Consider the following 14085-nt stretch of genomic DNA (forward strand, 5'->3'; position numbering starts at 1 on the left):
CCTGACACAGTTCCATGTATTAGTTATTCAATCAATTTCTATATTGCTCACCATAGCAAAAGATCTCTCTAAGGGTGTAATCCTAAGCATATTTAGGCAGAAGCCCTCTACAACTCCCAGAATTCCCCAGCAAGCCATACTGGCTGGGGAAAACTGCAGGTTGCAGAACTTTCTGCGTAGGTTTGCATCCTAAGCTATTCACAGAATCAGGCATTAAAATGCATCATGATAAAGACAAAAACATGTCATTACCATGTTTAAAATATTTAAAACCAAAGGTAAAACTGCAGTAATGAATGAAGCTAATAGTGCAGCACAGTCATTCTGGGAAGGCATGGGTGAAAACATGGCTCTTTATTTTAATAAGTGCTTAAAACTAAGGATGAGTGGATTTGTTAGTTTTACTTTTCCCCACTTACACATTTTTCAATCTCAAGTTATTTCTTTTCTGACTGCAAAGAAATTTGCGGATTTGGATCTTTCCCTCTGAAAATGAACCAGCTGTGATTCGTGCCCCTCAGGACTTGCCAGATTCACAGCTAGGGCTATGCCCAGCATGGCAATGTACCTGTCACTCTTATAGTTGTTAAAGATAAAGAGTCTCTTTGCAAAAAAATGGCAGCCTTACAAAGTAATGTGGTTGAATATACAGGATCTAAACCCAGACATTTAAGAGCTATGCTGTCAAAGTCCAGGACATGGATTGTCAATTCTTTCCATTTCAGTTTCTTCTACATCTTAATTTTTTAATTCTCAAGTTCTTTTTGCCCTGAATATGATGAATGTCACAAATTGCATAAATTCTTGCCAAAACTGAACTGAAATGAAATTTTCATCTATTCATACTTTCAAAATGAATGTTGATACTTCCCAAACATAAGTTGTTCGTTTATTTATTTAGGGAAAGATTCTACAAGAATATACAGTGCTTCTGCATGGGGTAAAAGATATTTTACTCTGTACATGGAGAAATCTTTAAAATGCAGGTTATTATATATTATACAGATGTATTACCACTTGTGTGCACTTTTAAAATAGTATTATTTTAAAATGCTTTTGTTTCAGGATGTTTGAAAATGCATCTGCATTCTTTATAGAATTATTTTATTTTCTTATTGATGAAAATTTCAGGTGCAACTGAATTTATTTTTTTTTAAAACACAAGCAAAACATTCCTATCAATAGAACAATAGGATCAATAGAACTCACCTTAAACTACTGTTGACTATTGCAGGATGGAATAGTTTGTATATTCACATAATTATTTCCAAACGTTTAGACCCCAAGGCATTTGTTTAATCAAATCAAATATTTGTTGTATTTGCTTTTACACTTAAGTTCCAGTCATGAGAGTCGATGGAGAAAGTGTTCTCCTCTTTTGCCGATGCATGAATTCATAACCATGAAGCATTTTGACACAGCTATTTTGTAGAACATTTTCAGTCATTTCAACAATTTTATTAATATGTCAAGGAATTAATAGATCACACAGAGTCATAGACAGATAGCCCGATGTTATTTTAATTACTTACAAATGCAATGTGCGTCTGTCTTAATTAGTTGAGTCATACTACAAGGCTTTTTCTCAACTCCCAATTCCTTTTTCAGAGTCAGAATTAGAAACTACTTCCTTTCTCATTTCCCTTTCAAATCCTTTGTTATAATATCTTTATATTCATGATGCCTGAATATACCTGACAGTGGCAGGCACAAATTCCTGAAGGATTCCAGACTTTGCACAGGATATGACCACACCAACAAGATCCTGTACCTGCACATGCTGTTGTATTTGTGTGTTTCTTATTTTTAGACTTCATCTTAGTATTTCCGACCTTCAATATGAAGAACCAATGATCATGACAAATGACAATTACTATTTAAATGATTGAATATGTGTGTGTGTTTAAATCACATATCTATATCACCCATCTATGTAAATGAAAAGGGAAATGAGAGCCATGATTAGATATTATGTATTTATGTTAGATAAGTCATAGCCCATCTTTCAAAATTACCCTTTCAAGGAATCTCACAATATTCTTAGATCACCAAATCAATCAATCAATCAATCCTCATCATTACCAAATTGCAATATAAGCTCTAACACCATAATCCTATGTTGAGGTGTGAAGATCCATCTGGAATCTGGCTCTCTTGGGCTCATCAGGGCTCTTTCCCGTGCTTAGCCCCAGCCAGGAAGTGGTCTGTGGAGACAAATCCAGGAACGTGCAGGAATGGCAGCAGACCTCTGCATCATGCCAAATACACAAAGCACACACTTCTTTGCACAAAGTTGTTTGCAAACCCTCAAGTCCTGTGTGCAGAAGCCCACTTGCCCAGTGGGCACAGGGGCAACATGTGGTAAGCCGGCTTGAGGGGCTCACTTCCTGCCACAGCTCTACACAAGCATTGACACGAGGTGGACCTAAAGCAGATAGAAAGAGGGCCAAAATCTGAGGAGCTCAGCTGAGGAAATCCAATCCAAGCTTGCCTTATAGACTCACTTGGACTGATTCCCTGGCAGAAACTGGCATGAACGCTTGGCACAGTGAAGATTTAGGGCAGAGAAAAAGCTGGCTGGAGTCCCGGGAGCTGAAATGAGAAAATTTGAAGCCTGGATTCCCACCCCCAAACAAAATTCTTCACACATGATTTATCCTATGCATTTCTACTCAGAAGTAAGAGTCACTGATTCTGAAAGGTCTTACTTCTTTGAATGTGTGTATAGAATTGAAGCTGGCCTGAGCAATTGTCTGGAAATTACCTGTTTTTGGGGTGCCAGTTTGTGCAAATTGGTTGATGTCATGCAAATTGTGAGCTCACATGAACACATGCAGTTGATGTCCCCCTTCCTTGAACCTGACAGGAAGAAGTTTGCTGGTTGCAAGAGAGGTCCACAAGCTCTTACAAACTTCTCTCGTGGTTTGGTTTGCTTCCTATGTGAGGCCAAGCATGAGAAAAAGTCCAACAGACAAAGGAGAGCTAAATTCTGGGGAGGAGCAGCATAATCTTAATGGCCCTGGATTTCATACATTAACAATTTTATAAAGCGAGTGGGGGCTGAAGATATCTAAGACAACAAGGATCCAGAGTCAACTAGATCCAGTGTTAGATCCAGTGTTGCATGTGTATGGGAAAATATTGCGTGTGGAGGTGGAATGAGAAATAAGAACTCCTCATTTGCTTTCTTCTTTTTTTTCTTGTACCATTTATAGACACTCCATGAGGAAAAGATCAAGATTATTCTATAGTTAATGTACAATTACAGAAATCCATGCACCTTGATGTGCGACCTTGGCATATGTCACAGTATTAATTTATAAGCATCAGCTTAATAACCTTGATGAGCAACTCTAATGAGGCAGACATAGAGGTGGATGAGCCCTTTAAGACCCCTAAGCTATTCAGCATTATTACTATTATTTTTATGACAAAATGCATAGAGACATGCAACGATGCAGTCAGCTAGTCTCTAAATCAGCTCAGTTTAATTAATAACACAATTGAATTATTGAATCACTTCCACAGGTTATGTATTATGTAGAATTTTTAAATGATGTGATGTGAGACAGCTTGCAGTTAAAATGCTCAGTCCCTGGGGAATATTTACTCATGTTGTACTATACCAGCCATAACCATTTCAACTGGTACTGTGGTAGGGTTTTATACTTCTGTCAACTTCCAGCAGTTTGGATTTGAGAATTTTGGACTGTATCCCAGGGTTGGCATTCTCATGAGGAAGGGTAAATCCTCCAGTAGCGTGAGGAACTGGCAAATGAAACTGTAACACAATAGGGAAATCTGGTGCATCTAACCTCAATGGAATTCCTTCCTGCTTCTGATTAAATGATGAGAAGTGAACCAAGGCAATTAAGTGTTCCTCCCCCTCCACCTCCTCCTCTTCCTTTGCCTCCTCATGACTTCCATCTCTAAAATGGTTTGTGATTTGCACATTTTAAAAAAGCTGCTAATGAAATTTGTGCAACAAAGAACCCGAAAGTCACATAGCTCTAGCACAATTGGTGTGCATCATGCAATTCGGCACACATCTCTATAGAGCATATGGTTTTCAGGGATGCCTATTTGTGCAAATTCCATTGGCACTTCAAAATGCACAAAGAGGGCCCCCTCTTAGAGCCTGAAGTTTGCAAGCTGGCTCAGCTTCCACCACAGTGAGCCAGAACCAGGACAGAGCCAATGAACCGGAATTGGAGGGTGGAGGTGAATAACAACCCAGCAGATTTTCACCCCATGTCAGATTCCTCACAGATTGACAGCTCCCCAGACTATCCCAAACCAACAAGCACTCCTTCAAGTGGTCCACTTGCTGCTCTCCCAGTGGGGCATTTGCTGCAGTGGGAGAATGGGAACCACATGTCTTTTGGGCTGCCTCCTGGCCAGAGCATCCACTGGACTGCTGATGGGTGGGAAGCAATTCCAGAGAGCTCACTGCCTCCACTCACCCACGGGATGGATACATCTAATCAGTTAATACACAGAGCCTTCCATTTCCATTCTATTCAGGCATCCCATCTAACAGATCTCTAAAGATCCTTTGAAATTATGTACACTTCACAATCTGCCATGCATGAGCTTTTCCAAGGCATGACAGACGTACCTTTCCAGCATTTTTTCTCCCTTCTTTTCTTCAGGGTTATGATGGTATCTTCACATTACTGTTACTCGACATAAGTCTAATACAAGAGAAAAGAGAAAAGTCTGACAGTCATCTGTAGACACGTGAAAACTGTTCTGCTACCCCACAGGCATGAAGGGTTCTGATCTGGTCCTCCCCAAGTTGGTGGCAGCACATTTCAGAAAAGGAGATCACATGATAATTTGTTGCACACCTTTCTTGGGGCCACTTAAGACAGGTGTGCCCCAAGGGATGCAAAAGGAGATCATGCCATCAACCTCTGAGAAGACCTCCACTCATCCTGATAACAATATAACTCAGTGTTTGTTTGGAGAGACAGGTGGTTTGAGGATTGGGCAGTGGTTGGTAGCATTTGTTTTGTTATTTAGAACTAAGATCTTCCTTGCATGAACTGGCACAAATGTGGTAGAGAAATTACTGTTTGTGGTCCTAATCCAGTGTAGATGAAAAACAAGCACTGCCTCTATCTCTGAAATGTGTTATTTTCTGTCTGAAAGTAGATTTAAAGGAAGTTATAAAACAATAAATAGAAATGTTATTAAAGCATTTAATTCTGCTGAAAAATGTTGGGTACCCAATTGTTTTGAAGCGTTGAATTCAGTTGAAAAATATTGGGCACTTTGCCCTTAAAATCAAAGTATTCCAAGACCCTCTTCATGAAGTACCTTTGTTAGGCTCATGTCAACCTGAAATTGTAGTGTGTGAATGAGACAGACACATGTTTGGAAATGCATATATCCTCATTCTGCTACACTGATGAAAGGACAGCTCCTTAGCACATCCAGGCTTTCTGCCATGGGACATGGCAGTGTTTCCCAATTTGAGGACTCCAGATGTTGGACTGCAATTCCTATCATTCCCAGCCACCATGAGCTGGGGAAATGCTGGCTGGGGATGGTGGGAGTTGCAGTCCAATACATCTGGAAGGAACCAGGTTGGGAAAGGCAACAATATGGAATAGCCCAATGGGTGACAAGATGACAGCTAAATGCAAGTTAATGTGAGCTTAAATCTTTCCCGTAGAAATTATGGAGGCATAACTGTGCTTTGAAATTTAGACAGCTGCTACCCTTCCCCCTCCCTGCCACTGTTCTGATTTTATGTACAAAGCAGTAATAGCAAGAGAACCTTCTATGCATTTTAAGCAAATAACAGCCCAATTTTGGTAAGGACAAGCAAGCTTTTCAGCCAGATGCTAAAACTCAAGAACAACCACTCTGATCCAAGAATACTTTTCCAGCCGAAGAGTGCAGAATTGCCTCCTGAGCTTCTCTGCCTCCTACCAATTCCCCATTCACATCAATAAAAGCAGGAGATCTAGTATGCATTCGCCTGCCCCTGTAGCTCTCATTTGAAATGAATGGGGAGGTAATTAGATATATATATACAGCTCTCTCAGCCAGAGCAAATATTTATAGAATAGTCATCCAGTATCCACTGAATGTTTCTGAATCTATGCATTTTCATTTACAACCCTATTGTTAATCCCTGTGTTATCAATTATCCCGCAGCAATATAATCCAACCAATTTTACACTTAGCCAGTGGATTAAGAAAGCCTTTGGTATTAAAATACACCACTATGGGAATTATTGATTGATTTCATTCGCCGGTGCTCAATTGCATATGAATTGCCCAGTAATCATCTCCATGTGATCTAGGATTTTTTTCCTTGCTGTTTTATCTCCATTCCATCCCTCTCTTCAAGTTAATTATGTGACAACAACGTTTGCTGAGAGTACTGCTTTAAAATATATCCCTCAAACAATCAACTCCCAGGAAAGTTAGGTGCTATGTAGTAGAGCACATCAGAGACTACAGAAAGCCTTTGGCTTTCATCCAACTCTATCAGACCGTAGGAGTTTCCTTTGTGCTTGGTTTTGTTCCATTCTTTTTTGCGCTGTAAATCTTTCAGTGTTTTATGTTGTTTGTTTGCCTAGAATCCAGGGGAACAACGAGGAGCCTAGAGAAAAGAGCACCATGTAGCCCACAGGAAAACAAAGCATGCATTTTAAACCAGGGAGCAAGGGGGAAGGAGGGGAAATGAATGCATTCCCAGGAGCTTTGTGCGACTTAGTAAGTCATAATTATGGTTAAGGGATAGATTCCTGTTTCTGTCCGCTTAATATTATTTAAAGAGCTTTCTGAAGAACAGAGTAATTAGGCTGGATGCCCTTGGTTTCAATATTAATTTCCTTCCAAGTCCACAGAGGCACTTGAAGGGAACCTTATAAGAAGTTTATTTCTTTCCTAGAACCTTCTAAGAGCAAAGTTTTAGATAAATGACTTCTGGCAGGATGAGCTGTTCCCAGAGGCACAGGGTTGCTGCTTAAAACAGCTTCTGACATCCAATTCTTCTCTGCAACGTGCAGGAGCACTTACTGTGTGTTGTGACATGTCGCGTCACATTTCCCAGCCAGCAGGGGCCGTGTGGGGTGCAACATCCAGTAAGCCACATGCACCGCAGGGTCTTCTGTGGGGAGAACTCAACCCAGGGGAAGTGGCATTCCTGTGTCCCTCGTGGCATGTCTCCCTTCATCGAGCCACAATGAGTGTTTCCGATCCCAGCCAAAGCCACCCACTGCCTCTGCTCATGACGGGCAGGACGTTGCATCAAGTCGCTCATTCTAAACACCCCCCACCCCTATTTCCAGATGTTGCTGTTCATTGTTGCCATAATTCTCAATTTTACCATCCACAGAGAGTGAAGAGGTTTACCAACGGCAAGTGCTGTCTATTTCCTGTATCGTCTTTGGCATAGTCATAGTGGGCATGATCTGTGCAGCGTTCTACTTCAAAACAAAGTAAGAGCCTTTGTCTGGTTTCTGTCCTGTCCTTCTGCCTTTTCAGTTTGTTAGTGTCCACAGCATTATTATGGAGAGAGTGGAAATACCAGGGGGCTTGTCATGCATGTGGCTTCCTTCTGATTTAGCATGCTGCAAGAGACGTCTCTTCGGCATCACCATGACTCATACGCCTAACCGTCTGCTTTTGGATTCACACGCAGGAGCACACAGGAATAGGAAGAGGGCTGCTGTTCTTTGGTCCCCTTGAAGGACAGGAAGCCTCATATCCATGCCATATTTTCACATCACAATATGCAACACATGGGAGTTTTGCTGCTGATATGGAGGGATAACGTCTTCTTCCATATACACCTGTCTGAACTTTAAGATCTTCCACTGAGGTGCTTCTTTGGAGTGGCCCAGAGACCCAGAGAATAGCCTTATTTGTGGGAGCACCCCAGCTCTGGAATCTGCTCCCCAGAGAGGTTGCATCTAGTGTGGACACTTTATTTTTTTCAGCACCAGGCCAAACCCTTTTTATTTCCCCAGTATTTTAAGGGTTGATGGTTTATTATAATTGGAATGTAACTATATATTTTATATTGTATTTTAATGTGCTGTTACTGGTTTGTGAGCTGTCTCAAGACCCATTTTGGGTAAAGACACAGTAGAGAAGATTTAAATAAACCTTCCTTCCCCTCAATTATCCTGACTTAATCTTCTTCCACTGCTTGGCAGATAGCTTGATTCCTGGTGAGCACCACGCAAATTATTTATTTATTTATTTATTTAAAGTTTTTATATGCCATCCCCTTGCTATATAGCCTCGGGATGGCTCACAGAAATAAATAAATATAATATGAATAACAATTACAATTAAAACCTGGAAACACCCTGGCTGCACAGTTAAAACCTATAAATATTAAACAGTGTTAAAATATTGTTTGAATAAAAAGGTCTTGGCCTGGCACCGAAAAACAAATAACAAATTCTGGTTAGATACTCCAAGAACAATTATTCATGGCCACAACAAAGCGGACTGGTACCCAGGAAGCTGAGCCCAGGGAATCTGATGGCATCTCAACTTCAAAATGGCTTCCTCTTACAACCCTAGCTCTAACTGGCACACATGTACACCACCCTGGGTTTCTGTGCTTCCTCTTAGCTTACACCCTACATACCTTTGCTCCTGGGAATCTCAGTCCTTATTGAGCTGTGTTTCAGGCTATGTTGTCTTTTTGTTTTAATTTTTTAAAAAGATGTTCCATTTTTCTGCAAATCTCAGGGTTTCTCTGTCCATGTTAATACTTCCTTGTTGCATCTCATTTTCGCTACAATCCTGTTGGCATTCAGCACCTTGGTTCACAAACAGGAGGAGTGTTGTGGGTTTTCCACATTGTAATATTACTCAGGACCACTCTGAACTCCATCAGTGCTCCTTTCCGCAGCCTCCATCATTCTGTTTCTGGCTATGACTAGTCCGTAAATCTCTGCAATTCTCTTTGACTGTGACTAGTCTGTAAATCTCAATCCTCCCTTCTCCAGACAGTGGCAATTAAAGAGCCAAATTCTGCTCTGAAAAGACAATTTTATCCATAGAAAATATGTGTGTAAAGCATACATATATATATACTTTGCAAATTTGCATACCCTTTGCACATTGCACATTGCATACATTTTATCAGCAAAAAATAGATTTGTTTGCCACAAACTCTCTAAGTTGCACCAACAGTGAGTGAGGAGGGTTGGACCCAAAAGTGGTAGAGCTCCTCCCTCCCTCCCTCCCTCCCTCCCTCCCTCTCTCTCTCTCTCTCTCTCTCCCCCCCCACCCCCTCTCTCTGCTACCCCGTTGTGTTTCCTTCTAGAGGCAGTGGCTGGTGGCCCCAATCTCACTGGGGAAGTGCAGCCAGGATGGTGTGGTTCTCAGAATGTTGGACTGGGGGCCAATCTGAACTTTAAAGGAGGTCGCCTTGGTACTGAACCTATTTTGAGTGGTAAGAGTTCAGAACCATGGACAGCTTCTTGAAAGCTCAGAGAGGCGCTTAGAAGGGACACACTGCTCCACTTAAATCACAGCCAATAAGCTCTACGGCTCTCCATCTCTCTCCCTCTTCCTCCCCAGCCAGTACTTGCCAGAGGAATGGACCGATACCTTGCAGAGGGCCTTTTAAATAAGGCTGAGGGTCCTATGCTGTCATAGGGCTTGCTCCCACACTCGACTGCTATTTACCAGTCATGCCCATATCTTAGTTGCTTTGGCAGTGAAAGGCTTTGGGGGAACTTTCAGAGGTGAGGCAAGTATGATGCTTTGCTCATAGCCTGGAAAGTATCCTTTGGCTGAAGATTGCATAATTCTTGCAGTATGTTCTGGTGGGGCCCACAATTTTACATTTATAGTATAGATCCTAGAAGAATTCCAGTTTACTTCCAATCATATGATGGGCTCCCATTTTCTCAATATGGTTGGAGTCCATAGAATAGCATAGATAATGTCTGGTACCCATGGAAAATTTGGATCTGGGTTTTCCAACCAATTGCCTCCCCGAGAATGCCTCATCTTATAATAAATTACTTTTGGAACTGGAAGAAGTTTCCAGAGCTGTTCTGGATGAGCATGAGTGCCTGCCAGTGGAAAGGGGAAAGTCAAAATCCCACTGGACATGCTGATGCATGAGGGGGCCGGAGGGGCAGGGTGCCTGAAGTAGGTTGCATGGACTGTCTCTGCGGGCTGCTGGTTTCCCCCTTGGCTGTAGGTGCATTGAATCTGCAATCCTGTGCCTGCTGATGAGAAACTAAGTTCCGTTGAACTTAGTCGGACAAATTCTGAGCAGTTGTGCATAGGATTGCACAGTTGAAGTAGATAGGATGTTACTTGGAGAAATTCCTTAACATTCATCTTTGGCATGTGAAGAGCATCCTCAGGACTGTGGGAAGGATGAGTCCAAGTGGTTCTTTCCATGCCACAGTCCTGACAAGAGAGGCTTCTCACATGCAAACAGCGTTTTCAGAAAAGCATTTCTTCTTGGGGCCACAGTAGAGAAAAAGAGGGCTTTTTCTGATTTCCATATTTTCAATTGCATTTTATCGTCTGTTTTATGGATTGTTTTAAACTGTCTGAGCTTCATCTGTGGGTTGGTATAACAATGAAACACCTACGATGAGGAGGAGGTGGTGGAGGAGTTGTTGTTGTTAAACTCCCACTCTCTGATCCCCATGGTTTCTGGGCAGTCCAGACTTCCACACAGCTGCTAGTTACATTGCAAATGCTATTCCTATTAACTGCATCCATGCAATTAAAACATCAGGTCTGCTTTGGCCCATTCTCTAAAGTGCTCCAACATCTATTTCTGTCCTTGGGAAAAACCAGCACCACAGCACACCAACTCTTTTCCTGAGAACACTGACCTTGGGATGAAAATAGAAGAGTTGATATTTGTACAGGTGCAAAAAAAAATATCCATGTATGAGCTGAAGCAATGTGACATCACTGCAGATTCATGAGAAATTTAAAATGTGAGTAAAGGGTCTCTTGTGAAAGTGCCCTTTTTGAGATGAATATTGCATCCTTTACAAGGACAAGTTACTCTTGTTCCCTTAGATTCTCTCTTGCCCCCACCCATTCCTTTCCATTTATCTCTCTCCCTCACTTTTGGAAAACAAGGATAAATGTTTAGACCATTCAAAGGCCTGAATTCTTCCAGGTAACCACAATAGATCAGGAGCACTGGGAGAATAATGCTTTGTGGACAGCTGGCCATGCCAGCAATGATTCGGAGCAAGTCAAATCCCACTGATTTCAATGAGAGAAACCTTAGAACAAGATCCGTTTTTGAATTATTACATGCAAGGTTGTATCAAAAGCATCTCTTGCGGAGGCTCCCTTGGAGTAAGGTAGGCTCAATGCCATTCCTCTCTCCATCTCGCCAAGCAGACCAGGACAGTAGCTTCCTAACTTGAAGTTTGCATTATGCTAAAGCTGACCAGCTAGGCTGGCTTTCAAGTACGAATGTAGAGTCTTGTGGAAGTAAGTGACCAAAGAAGCAAGCGGTATATTGGTCTTTAGGGGAAAGTGGCTTAATGATAAGTAGTTGATTCCAAGCTGAGTCCCCTCCAAAGCGAAATGCACCTTCAAGTTGGATCCTCAAGGGCAAATCTCTTGAAGTGCGGAGCAAAGCACAGGGAGCCAAGGTTCCATTTCAACACCAGGAAGCACTTCCTGACAGTTAGGACCCCGAGGGCATGGAATGGGCTTCCACGAGAGGTGGTTGAAGCCCCATCGGTGGGGGTGTTCAAGGATAGGCTGGACATGCACATGGCGGGCATGTCGTGTGCGGAGCCAGCTGGTGCCGGGGGTCAGACTAGATGGCCTGGGAGGCCCCTTCTGACTCACTTTGTTTCTATGTTTCTTGGCTGGTCAACTCACTTAACTAATGCTGTATATTGATATTAATGGTGCTAGGTTTGCCCTGCTCCACATTCACATGCTCTCTAAGGTATCCCACAGTCTTTGAAATGATCTGAGTCTCAGCAACCACCTGATCTATCTTGGGGTCCACCAGCTTGGAATTTCAGCTATGGATTCTAACTGCTCCTCCTAAGCTGAGCCACAACCTGTTTCTCCAGTCCTTCTACCTTCCTCCCTTCTCCTTCTAGCTCTTCCCCTGTAGTACCACCTACCACATTATTGCAAAGGATACACGGGAATTCTGGATCCAACCCACTTACATGGACTTTGCCAGGGTTGTGTTCACCAAGAATAAAACAGAATGGGGTTAATAGGGATACCATAGAATTAGTGTCACAGCAAAGCTTCATCCCTCTTCAGCTTGTGGACTTCCTGTCATGCTGAGTACTGTGTGAGAAGGTGAGCTGAGCTGTCACAGGGCCGCAAATGCTTGTGGAGCTCCAGTTGTGCAACCATCAACTTCCTTCTGCATCCTATGCAGGACAAACAAAGGCTGCAAATCACGTCGATGGGAGAAGGATGCCACTTGTGCAGCAGCTGCACAGGGCTTGGTTGCTGGTGAGCACCATGCAAACACTTGGACTCACAGCTGCAGCAAAGCAGACCAGAGTCCAGAAAGCCAAACCCAGGGGATCCAATGGATTCCTAACCCCAAATGGTGCTCTCTCTCTCTCTCTCTCTCTCTCACACACACACACACACACATGTCCCTATTAAATCTGCACCCACTACAATAAACCCCTGTCTAGATAACCCACTGTCCAGTCACACATTGTCTTTTCGTTTTATGTGCTTTCTTTTAGACATTTATTCCAAAGGATGGCTGCATTCTTGGGTGGCCCGCATCATCATTGTACAACCTAAATATGTTCCATGCTTTCCCAGTAGTGCAATCTTCTTGATTCTTTGTGTGCATCCTCTTATTTCTTCACTTTTATTTAGTTTGATGCTTTTAATTTCATTGAACTGAGTTCACCAACAAAACAGAAGAAAACTTTTCTCTGGACTATGCTGGGACCCACAGTCCATCAGCCACAAACTGGGGGCAGGCCCATTTCATGGCTTCTAAACTAGCAAACCAATCATTATTTCAGCTGTATCAGCATGTAGCAAATGATGAATCAATGAGGCCACGCCATAGCATGAAGTAAAGCACAATACAGTTAGAACTATGCGGATTGTTCATGGTTGCCTGGTCAGGTCTAGTCTGTGGACTGACTCAGACATCAATAAAACCTATGATGCAACTTAATATGTGTAGAATCCTAGAAATATAGGCAGGAATCCTATATCCCTTTATATTGAAGTAACTCAATCACTCAAGGGATCTTACTTGCTAGTATTCATGTATATGATTACACTCTTAATGGGGCAACCCTTTGCATGTTTAGGCAGAAAAAAATTACTACAAGTCCCAGAAATCCTTAGGCAGCATATTTTCCTGTCTAAATATATATAGAATTGCATGCTACATTGAATTTTGCAGCTTTTAAATAATGGGTAGTTATAAAAGAAAAATTGGCAATGGCTTCAAATGAGTTCAGATTCAGAGTTTATAATGGACTGTTAGAAATATTCAAAATAACCAGAAATGCACAAATTGTCTGGAAGACTAAAGGGCACAGATGTAATTTCTTCATTTTTCAGTGATTTGCGCATTTCCAGGTTTTGCAAAATCATGCAAATTCAAATTTGCATAAATGCATACAAGTATGATTAATAATACTATTTTCATTGCTATGTATTACCATAGCAGAAGCTCCCCGGGCAGTTCAAAACAACTCATAGAAAACATGCACCATAAATACAATAGATAATGCAGTAAAAAGGAGAAAAATCAATAGGCAGCAATTAAAATGAACATATAAAACCATTTGAGCAGCTAAACATTGTTAAATGCACAAATAGGCTAACAATGGAACAAAACCTTCCCCAAAATCCATAAAACTTGCACAGTCCAACTTCTGCCAATTCAGTTATCCCTAATGGGAGCCATATGAATAATGGGCCAGGTTAGAAAGGGAGGGAGGGAGGGAGGGAGGGAGGGAGGGAAGGAAGGAAGGAAGGAAGGAAGGAAGGAAGGAAGGAAGGAAGGTTATTACCCATTCTGATGTAGCTTGACCCTGCCCTGATAGGCTCAGCATGTACCTCAGTGGAAATATTTAATTAAAATGTACG

General features: G+C 41.9%; 1 protein-coding gene across 3 annotated transcripts in view; it reads left to right on the plus strand.

Moving 5' to 3' along the window:
• NRG3 (neuregulin 3) overlaps positions 1-14085 on the plus strand; it is a 575245-nt gene that overhangs the window by 528632 nt on the left and 32528 nt on the right. For all 3 annotated transcript variants that reach the window (XM_044420021.1, XM_044420020.1, XM_044420018.1), the window contains exon 5: positions 7358-7460. In XM_044420021.1, the coding sequence (XP_044275956.1) occupies positions 7358-7460 (103 nt within the window). The remainder of the gene's footprint in view (positions 1-7357; positions 7461-14085) is intronic.

This window comes from Varanus komodoensis, unplaced genomic scaffold (assembly GCF_004798865.1).
Source record: "Varanus komodoensis strain SLA01 unplaced genomic scaffold, ASM479886v1 scaffold11, whole genome shotgun sequence".
Taxonomy (NCBI): Eukaryota; Metazoa; Chordata; class Lepidosauria; order Squamata; family Varanidae; genus Varanus; species Varanus komodoensis.